Source organism: Balaenoptera physalus (assembly GCF_965194825.1).
Source record: "Balaenoptera physalus genome assembly, chromosome: 6".
Taxonomy (NCBI): domain Eukaryota; kingdom Metazoa; phylum Chordata; class Mammalia; order Artiodactyla; family Balaenopteridae; genus Balaenoptera; species Balaenoptera physalus.
The window spans coordinates 104,926,973-104,938,048 of record NC_138885.1 but is presented as its reverse complement, the minus strand read 5'-3'; the positions used below and the strand labels follow the sequence as shown (position 1 = coordinate 104,938,048).

General features: G+C 43.4%; 1 protein-coding gene across 1 annotated transcript in view; it reads left to right on the top strand.

Annotated features, from left to right (window-relative positions):
* The first annotated feature begins 4,602 nt into the window (after positions 1–4,602).
* The window catches only part of BARD1 (BRCA1 associated RING domain 1), a 76,924-nt gene continuing 70,450 nt past the window's right edge, over positions 4,603–11,076 (top strand). The window contains exon 1 of the mRNA XM_082467471.1: positions 4,603–4,908. Within this exon, the coding sequence (XP_082323597.1) occupies positions 4,766–4,908 (143 nt within the window). The 5' untranslated portion in view covers positions 4,603–4,765. The remainder of the gene's footprint in view (positions 4,909–11,076) is intronic.

Genomic DNA, 11,076 nt, shown 5'->3' with positions numbered 1-11,076 from the left:
ATTCAATATTCTAAACTCCAAAATGTATTTCTAAAGGCCTATTAAGGGGTATTATCAATACTAGCAAAATGAATCCAATATGAACAAGGCATAACTTCCAAAACAGTATATGTGAATGGAAAAAAAATAAAGCTGAAATGCACTTGGTAGCTGGCCATTGCTTTCAGGGACAATGGTATACAGTCATTCACTCATTTCCCTATTTATCGAACATATACCGTGTCCAAGGCATACTTAAATATACTGGTTACCTCTTACGTGTCCTTGGAAAGAAATTTAAATTATTGTATGAATTTTGATTGCACTGATTACAAAATTTTGAAACACAATGGAACCCAAACTAGGGTCAATGCTCATTTCCTAAATGAACATTTTATGTGCAAACAAACAGCTGCTGGAATTCAACAGAATTTAAAACAAGCTGTTTGTAAATTTTACAAACAGCTGTTTTTGGTGATTTTTGTCAACAGAATCTTCCTGCTTTGCATCACAACATTCTTTCATTATGGTGTCCCGTCAAAGAATAACTTGTTGGCTTTAATCACATTTACAGAGATTTATGACTTAATACTTATTCAGTGGTAGAGCTTCTCAACACAAAATGTCAGTGAGCCTGTTATAAATTGCTTCTGGCATTCCTACTCTATCTTTTATTTGGCTGGGAGTATTTCCACCTGAAAGTGATAAATTCCTGCTATAACCATTTTATGTGCTTCAGTAATTACACTGTACAGAAAAAGGGGGTTTCTACTGAGATCTCTCCTTAAAAATAGCAAGCGATAAAAGGCAGTGGAATGAGCTGAACTCTGAAGTCTGTTGAACCAAAAACAATGACCAGTGAAATATCTGTGTCAGACTGAATTTGATAAATGATCAGGAAATACAGAAGATACCAAAACCTTTAAAACCATTGCTGAAGGGACATAATAATATATCTATGTCCTTAGACTACATACTTTTGATTCTGTAACAGAAATTAGGCAGGTCAAGAATGGGGTTAACATCCTTTCAAAAACCATTTCAAAATATCTAGATGCTTCTAGTGACTTAGGTAATTTCTCAGTAAATGCCAAGGTCTACATGACACTGAGACTGTGTCTATATGTGCAACTCAGAGAGACTGTAGCCACTAACTTGATCAATACATGTATGTACAACTGTACTGCCCAAGTAGGGGTCCACATTCATCATATGGTGTCTGTGGGTGGTAGGTACTGATTAGTTTGGGCCATACTGTTTTGTTTGCTTCATATAAGCTGTCTATAGTACATAGGGCAAAATTACTGTTTTTAATTGTTGAGGTTTCCTTGCTCTTAAAGGAAGAACAAAATAAATAAAAGATCTCCAAGTTAACTGAACAAAACTATAATGGTTTGCCAAGGATGGTGTTAGGAATTCAGTAGATAACTTCATTTGCGATGATACTAAGAGAGATTATGGTCATTAAGCAAAATTCAAGCTTCCTTTCAGAGTTATTGCACCATATTTGCAAAGGAATTGCTACGGCAAGTATCTCTGTTCCATAGTCACGGGATTGAGCAGCTCCCTCTAGCTCAGAAGATGTACTCTTTCGTAAGAGAATTTTAAAGCAAGCATAACTGGCTTACTGCAACTCAACAATGCTAAAACCAGTTCTAAAGATGGGAAAATGTGTTGTGCGCTGTGACTTAAGCTTCACTATATGTATTAAAGTTCAGGACAGTCCATTGTGAAGGGATTTGCATTGGTTGTGCTGCATTCCTGGCTTCGACCAGTTTCATAGTTTGTAATTCCTTTCTCACAGCAACCCTGTGAGAGGTCGGTATACATTGATCTGACATTTACAATAGATGAAACTAAGTTCCAAGATAGGTTAAACAACGGGCCTATGGGCGCAATTCTAGGAAATGGCAGGGGTCGGTTTATAACCCAGTTCTGCTTGACTCCAGAGCTCTATGGCACTTAATCATTATACCACATTGGATTGCAGAAAAAATGGCACAGAGGTTATGACTTTAACTTAGGTTAATGGCATTTTCACATAGGAAGGCTAGCTCAGTCAAACGCAGAGAGCAGACACCACACTCCTAGATGCTGTGGAGGTTTGTTCCACTCCATCAATTACCACATTCAATTGTTCTTTATCAATTGTTTTTAAACTGCATTTTCTGGGGGTAACTCTAGGTTTCATAGAGGTCCTTGCAAACAAAATTTATATCTGTCAAAGAGAGTGCACTCAAAAGAATTGAGGTGGTCGATTTCACCGCATGACACCATAATTCACAGCCAGAGAAGAATTAGTGTACGTGCTGAATTTGTGAGATAGCCTCACATTCCACGGGCTGAGAGTCGGGGTGTTACTCTTGTCCCATTTTGCTTGTTCTATATGTTTATCCAAGTGAATATGAGGAAGATTTACTACTTGTAAAATACTTCACAACACAACAGAAGAAAAAAAAAATAGCATTTAGACTGTTTTTAACAAACTGTTATATTGAGCCTAAAGATTGGGAAAGAGATCCAGGCTGGAGATGCCTTTGGAGTACAGTAGAATTACAGATGGTAATCAAAGTGATGCGGGGCAGGGCATGGAAAGAGAAGAATGGGTAAATAGGCTAAAGCAAGCCAATTTGTATGCCTCAGAATCCCCCCCCTGGGACCGGAGAGTTACACTGGGGTAGGATGAATCATTTTGGAAGGGTTGAAGGTTCTAAGTTTCTGGGGAATACTGCTTAACTGGAAGAAGAGGAGGATAGACTAGGAGTGAAATGGAGCAACAAACCTAAACTTGATGGACTCAGGAGGTCCTTGCAGGGAAACGGAAAGGGAAATAGGATACCATTTATCCCTTTTTAAAGTGGAGAGGGGATATTATTAATGCCCTAAGCTAAGGCTTTACCAGGACCCTATAGCTGGACTGCATTTCCCTGGGGAACTTTTTTCTGGGAACAGAATTTCAGGATTTCACACATTGTTGGTGTACCTCATCCTGGGTAGGTCACCCATCTTTTACCTGCACACATAATGGACATGGGAGAAAGAATTGGCTCTTGAAATTCAGGATCCAGGCCTGCGAGGAAGAGTTGGTTCAAAAACACATACCCCATCTCCACTAAAAGCTAAGCATCAGTCACCTGAGCTGTAGCACTGCAGGGCTGGGAGGAAGCAAATGGAAGGGGAAGTGGCAGATGGAAGAGTAACCTTGCTTATTCTCTTGACCAGTGTACTATGGCCACCATGAAACAGCTGCCGAGAATTTCGTGAGTTTGAGGAGCGCTAATGGAGCAGTGGTAGAAGGAAGAGGAAACTAATAGGAGAAAGAAGTCATTGCACCTGCATCATAATTCATTTAATAGCCCTGTACGAACAGGCCAGTAACAATTGTTTGGTCCTCAAAGCATTTGACCAAAATGTGAAATTTTCATTTCCTCTGATCACAGTTAAATTATGCCCTAATAAAAAAAAGCATCTGATAAAAATATTCAATGTCATTCTGTGGTAAGTAAAGCATTCACAGTACTGATCATCTTCACATTAGTTTTGAGTACTTATGATGTAGGTGCTTTTACATTTACTGTAATCCCACAAATCTACAGGATAAATACTGTTATCCCGGTTTTGCAGATAAGGAAACAAATGCTCAGAGAACGTAAGGCTTGACTTAAATCACACAATTATTCAGTGGAGGAAGTGGGATTAGAAGTAGGACTTCCCGGCTCCTGAAGTCTCCAGCTAACTCCATTATACACCATAGCATCTCTTCAAGTTCATTTAACATTTTAAGTTCTCTAGAGTTTGATTTCTCTGCAAAGGGTAAGCAATGGCTTAAAAAAATCAAGGATTAACTTCTTGGCTACCTGTGAGGTTAAATATATATATTTATATATATTTGGTTAATTTCATGTGCTATCATAGGTCAGGTAAAACACCCTGTAAGATCTTATTTAGTTTTACTCGTTCTGCGTCTATTAACCACGTGTTTATTTGGAAATGTTTTAGATGGCTGCCGTGTAGCTTGAAGACTGAGCGGGACTTGGGTGGACACCGGGTTATCAGCTAGAAGGCTATGGGAACACTCCAGGTGAAAATGATACAACTGGGCTTGTTGTGAAGACAGAGAGAAGTGGGAAGATTTGAGAGTAAGGGGGAAAAAAATGCAAGGGTTTGGCAGCGGACTGGATGGGGAGGGTGAAGGGGTGCGTAGTAGGTGTATCTGTATATATGGCTATCAATGAAAAGCCGGGGGTGGCGTGGGGAGAGAAAAGAAAGTTACTTTCTTAGGAATTAAGAGTGTCAATGTTACGAGCAAAGCGTTTCCAAGCTCAGCAGTAGTCGAAACAGCACTCCTTATAGACCATGCTCAACTAAAAAGTTTCTCGGTTTGTGACTTTCCATTGATTAAATTCGGCCAAGGGTCCCTAGAATCCGCGCTCTGGGAAAGCAAGGACTTGCTCACATTCTTACCTTTACGCCTCAGGGCAGCCTGTGGCCCCGCCCCCTTTCCCGCCGACAGCGGGGGTCCTACCGCAGCCGCGCCCGGCGCCGAGGCCCCGCCCCGCGCCGAGGCCCCGCCCCCCGGCCCGCGCGCCGGGACTTTTGGCGCGTTTTGGCCGTGCCCCGCCCACCTCGCGCGCCTCGTACCCCTAGGCGTCCCGCCGGCACAGAAGCGGGAACAGCTGGGGCGGGGGGCCCGGAGATCAGGTCGCAGGCCTGCGCTGTCTGGGTGGTTGCCCGAGTTCGCCCTGCCTCCCGCTCTCCCAGGAGCCTTCTCCGCGAGGGCGGGGCGATGCGGGGGAACCGGCAGCCGAGGATCCGCTCCGGGAACGAGCCTCATCCCGCGCCCGCCATGGAGCCGGCAGGTCGCGGGGCCTGGGCCCACAGCCGCGCCGCGCTCTACCGGTTGGAGAAGCTGCTGCGCTGCTCGCGTTGGTAAAGACCGACCCTCGAGGGGGCTGCCGGGAGGGCCTCGGCGGGGGCAGGCGTCTTTTCAAACCTCCGGTTTCCTCTGTTCATTCCCGTCTCCCCACCTCCCCCAGCAGTTGGGCCGCCGAGCAGAGTTAGTACCTGACCAGGGATCTGGTGTTATTTATCCCCACTCCGGGCCCCCATTCAACCCTTTCTGGGCGGCTTTCTAGCCTTTCTTGCACCAAACCCAACTAAGATGGTAGTTTTCGAACTTTAGCGGGCCTAAGAGTCTAGAGGCGTGGCTAAAGATGCGGATCCCTGTTCCCGCCTCCAGAGTTTGAATCTGTAGCGCTGGGGCATCTGCACTGTTCACCGGGCCCGTGATTCTTGTGACCAGGGTAATTCCAGAACCTTAGGCCGAGGGCTGTTAAGTTTGAAGAGGCCCACTAAATTTGAAGCAGCTGTCACTGTTTGCTGAGCTGGCCCCTTTGACCTTTTCTCCGTCGCAGCCTTATTTGGGGAGGGAGGAGAGTTTGGGGGACTTTTGTGGGGGGTAGATTGAAGATGGAGGTGTGATGGACACCGCCAATTTCTCATTCAATATCACATTTCCTTGGTTTGATCAAAGACTGTATGGCTTGGGGTTCCAGCTCTTAAGAGATGCTGTTTATTATTACTTTTTGCTTCTTACTTTCTTCATGCTGTTACACCATGGGAATCCTTTAAGTTCAAGGTTTTCATTCCATCTGAAGACATCACTTTCTTGACTGGTCCTCCTTGCTTCTTCTTGTCCTGTAGCTCCTCCTAGTATAGAAATAAAGAAGGTTTATAAAACCCAAGAAGGGCTTATCTCACTTTTCATTTCTTCCAAAAGCGTTTATTGAGCGCCTGCTGTGTGCACAGCTCAGTATTTCTGCATCAGTATCACTCTGGCAGGTTTTCTCTCTGCTCGTAGCTGTTCTACCCTATTTCTTTTTTGGACTTGGTTTTGATTTCTTTTTCCCCCCTCTGATGTCCAACTTGCAGAACTTTGTTGTACGTAAAGCATAAGTAACATAGCAACTCTTTCTTTAAAAATGGAAAGGACGTAACTGTCAGAGTTTTGCACTTACATTTTGTTTTACAAAAACTTTAAACCTTGTGACAAAAATGACATCATTACCCTCCTTAGAAAAGTGGCACTTTTGTCCATGAAGACATTCTGATGTTGTGTGTCTTTTCCCATAGCACAAGGGTCATCCATCAGAGACTAAGAAATTTAAAACTGGCTCTGCTGGTTGCTATAATAGAAGCAATTGTAGTCACACCTTCATAGGTCAACGAAAGTTAGACGTTCAGATGGCACATTTCTGTATGGAAGGCACTAGGGTGGCAGCGGTATGCCTCACGTAGACCGTAGAGTCAGACTGCTGGGGTCAGGTTCCAGCTTTGCTACTGCTGAATGGCCCTAGTCATCCAACATCTCTGTGCCTCAGTTTCCTTATCTGAGTGACGATAGTGCTCAGCTCATCCTCCTGTGAGGATTCATTAATAATAAAAAAAATATATTATTGAACACCTACCAAGTGCCAGACTACTCTAGGCATTGGAGATTCATTAGTAAGCAAAGCAGACAGAAACCCCAACCCTTATGAAGCTAACGTTCTATGGGAGGGAAGAAACTAAATGAAATTATACACGTAAAGTGGTGAATGTGGTGATTGTTATAGAATAAGTGATTAGCAGCCGGTGTTTTATGAAAATACAAAAATACAGTCTGTTTGCTGAATGGTTTGGGGGAGACAAAAGAGGAATAATTTATAGCTCGTCCTGAAATCTGATAAAGCCAGTTTCACTTTTATCCCCTACCAGTATTTTTCCAGTTTCTAACTGAAGTGAGCAGACAGTAAGAGCCAAAAGACTGAAAGTAGACATCAGTAACTAGGTCCAGACTTTTAATACAACCCGTTGTGGATGGTTAATGATACTGAACTCCAGTGATTTGTTTATTTATGAAAAAACATTTTTGTTTTTGGTCCGCAGCTCGCCATGCGGCTTGTGGGATCTTAGTTCCCCAACCAGGGATTGAATCCGGGCCCTTGGCAGTGAATGCGAGGAGTCCTAACCACTGGCCTGCCAGGGAATTCCCTCCAGTGATTAAAAAAAAAAAAATTAATATACGAACCACTGATGGGTTAACTAAATCTCAGCTGTTTCTTTTAGTGCATATTTTAACATAGGGCTCTGCAAACTTTCTCTGTTAAGGGTCATATAGTATATATTTTAGGCTTTGCTGTCACAAACAGTGTCTGTTCTTGTTTTTTTTTACAACCCTTAAAAACATAAAAAAAGAATTCTTAGCTCAAGGGCTGTACAAAAACAGGCTCCTGGCTTGATTTGGTGCATAGGCAGTAGTTTGCAAAACTGTTTTAACAGGTAAAACATCTTAAGGTTAAAAATCCTTTTTGTTGTAAAATTTTATGTCCCATGGGGTTTAGTGTTTAGAAATGATTAGTGTTCCTCTCCCTGTCACTGCACGTTTGGCATTGTCTGTAGTGAGTAAAGCATAGGAAAAAACCAACCCATTCTTCCCTCCTGTGCTTTGCCTAGTAGCTGCCTGACATCATTACTCCAAAGGAGCAACTCAGGATGGCCTGCTTCTTGCTTTTGCTACCCGTCGTTCAAAACAGTGTCATATTATTTGAAATTGTGTGTCAGTGTGTCTGTCCTTTTTACAGAGCTTCCAAGTTTTCCTCAGTGGGCTAGTGACTACCCCAATTACCCTCACATTCAGCTTGCAGCTGTCACCCATCTCGCGCTCCCAGCTGTCAGCTGTCCTGTGTAGCACATTGGATCTGTTTTGCAGCAAGCGTTACTTGTGAGTGAGGGCGGATTGGCTCCATTCCAGGGCATCTTTTCTTGACCTTTAACATAAGTATGACTCCAAGGTGAAGCTGATGAAATTGTTCAAGAGGCCAGATGTGACATATGTGTTAGGTCCAAGCCTCACAACCAGATAGAAGCTATTTAAAGATTTGGGAAAATGAGACAGGAAGCATGAGAATAATGGGTTCCTAAAGGAAGCAGGAAATGGGAGCTGTAGTGAAAAAGCCCAGGTGTCGCATGACACTGTTTTGGGAATTTAAATAATTAGATACCTCTTGATCTGTTTTTTGGTGGGTGCTGGGGTTTAGCATCTACCACAATTTTAATTCGGAGTTCTGGTGACATTTATTTATTATTATTATTATTTTTTAAATTTTTATTTATTTATTTATTTTTGGCTGCATTGGGTCCTCGTTGCTGCGCGTGGGCTTTCTCTAGTTGTGAGTGGGGGCTACTCTTCGTTGTGGTGCACAGGCTTCTCATTACGGTGGCCTCTCTTGTTGCAGAACATGGACTCTAGGCACGAAGGCTCAGCAGTTGTGGCGCACGGGCTTAGTTGCTCCGCGGCATGTGGAATCTTCCCGGACCAGGGATCAAACCCGTGTCCCCTGCATTGGCAGGCGTATTATTATTATTTTTTTTAAAGATTTATTGATTGATTGATTGATTGATTGATTGCTATATTGGGTCTTCGTTTCTGTGCTAGGGCTTTCTATAGTTGCGGCAAGCGGGGGCCACTCTTCATCGCGGTGCGCGGGCCTCTCACTATCGTGGCCTCTCTTGTTGCGGAGCACAGGCTCCAGACGCGCAGGCTCAGTAGTTGTGGCTCACGGACCTAGTTGCTCCGCGGCATGTGGGATCCTCCGAGACCAGGGTGCGAACCCGTGTCGCCTGCATTAGCAGGCAGATTCTCAACCACTGCGCCACCAGGGAAGCCCCTGGCAGGCGTATTCTTAACCACTGCACCACCAGAGAAGTCCTCTAGTGAATTTTAAAATTGTAGTTGATTTACAATGTTGTGTTAGCTTCCGGTGTACAGCAAAGTGATTCAGTTATACATATATGTACATTTTTTTATATTGTTTTCCATTATGGTTTATTACAGGATATTGAATATTCTCTGTGCTATACTGTAGGACCTTGTTGTTCTAGTGATTTTTTAATCAACTTTTAGTAAAAAGTCAAAAAGCAGTCTTGTGATTTTTAAGATAGGTGATTTTATTTTTCTAAATTATCTCTTGTCGTTTTAGTAAAGGTGATTGAGATTGTTTTCTCTTACATTTTGAGGCTGCATAGTTTAGTGGTTAAGAGAATGGATTTTGGACCCTGGCTTCAAATCCTGGCTCAGTGATTTTGGGCAAATTATTTCATCTTTGTATGCTTCCTTTTCTTGACCTGCCGATGAGTTAGTAGTAGTTTCTACTTTATAAGTTTGTTAGGGGAATTAAATGAGTTAATTTGTAAGGTACTCAGAGCAGTGTGTGCTGTGTTCTAAGTGCTATATGAATGCTTGTAAAATAAAGGGTAGATTTCCTGACTCCAGCGTTAGCCTTTGTCTTTCTTCATTAGTTTGGAATGTTGAGAGGCATTCTTATAGGCCATTCATCCTTTGATGGGTTGATTGCTCCCTTCATTGTTAGGAGGGCAAACAATCCCTGAGGCACTGTAAGTGGTGGAAGTGGTGATGCAGTGAGGCTTTCCACCCTGAAGGAGCGATCCTTAGTTACAAGGGATGAAGTGTACACACAGTTCAGGGTAAATCAGGATGACCAGTGGAGGAAGGATTCCTGGACTTTTGAATTGGGGCTTGGAGAGATTTTTATAGGGTTAGAGGGGTAGAGGGTTATAGCAAATAAAAATATGCTAGAAAGTATGTAGAATACAGGGGGAGTGAGTCAGGTGGGCAGTGTTAAAGACAAGGTCAGATCCTAGGGGTTAGAAGTTTAACATTGTTTCACATAGTTACTCCCTGAGGAGACCAATTTGTGTAACTTTCCCAGGACTCCGGTGTCCTCATATGTAAAATGAGGAAAATGGATGAATTGATTTTTCAGGCTGTCTCCAATTCACAGATTCTGGAATTATTACTGTCTTTTGGATGCAAAATATTGTTTAAAACTTTTTTTTTTAATGAGTTTTTTTTGTTTTGTTATAGCTACTTTATTTATTTATTTATTTATTTTTGACTCTGTTGGGTCTTCGTTTCTGTGCATGGGCCTTTTCTAGTTGCGGCGAGCGGGGGCCACTCTTCATCGCGGTGCGCGGGCCTCTCATTATCATGGCCTCTCTTGTTGCGGAGCACAGGCTCCAGACGCGCAGGCTCAGCAGTTGTGGCTCACGGGCCCAGTTGCTCCACGGCATGTGGCATCTTCCCAGACCAGGGCTCGAACCTGTGTCCCCTGCATTGGCAGGCAGACTCTCAACCACTGCGCCACCAGGGAAGCCCTGTTTAAAACTTTTTAGTGAAGTTTGACATACACATAGAAAAGGGCACAAATCATTGGTGTTCACGTATCATATGTCCCTCCAAATTATGGGATTTATTTACTTTTGTGGTATTTTGATTCTTTGATTGACACCTGCTCCTTCAGTTATACTGCGCATTTCATAAAGACAGGCTCACATTTGCAGTCACAGTGCTGGACACATAGTTTCTTTCTTTTTTTTTTTAATTTTTATTTTATTTTATTTATTTACTTACTTACTTACTTATTTATTTATGGCTGTGTTAGGTCTTCGTTTCTGTGCGAGGGCTTTCTCTAGTTGCGGCAAGCGGGGGCCACTCTTCATCGCGGTGCGCGGGCCTCTCATTATCATGGCCTCTCTTGTTGCGGAGCACAGGCTCCAGACGCGCAGGCTCAGTAATTGTGGTTCACGGGCCTAGTCGCTCCGCGGCATGTGGGATCTTCCCAGACAAGGGCTCGAACCCGTGTCCCCTGCATTGGCGGGCAGATTCTCAACCACTGCGCCGCCAGGGAAGCCCCGACACATAGTTTCTTAGTGTTTGTTAAATTAAGACATGAAAATTTAGGGTAAGTTAGGATCACGTTGCAGGTGGAAATACCAGAACACCTGGTTAATTCATTTGAATTGCCAAGAATCCTCCGTAGGTTCCTGGTAGTAAACAGTGACTGAAGTTTCAGGGGAGATGTAGAAGGTGCAGGTCTTTCCCCCGGGAAAGAGCTAGAACCACGACATGCACAGTCCTGTTGCAGGCTACACATGCCTGGTGTTATATAGGGCTTGTGACTGCCAGGGAGACTTAGCAGACACGTTGAGCACCCTTTAGTACAGTCCTCCATAGCAGAGGAGATGGTCTTACAAGTG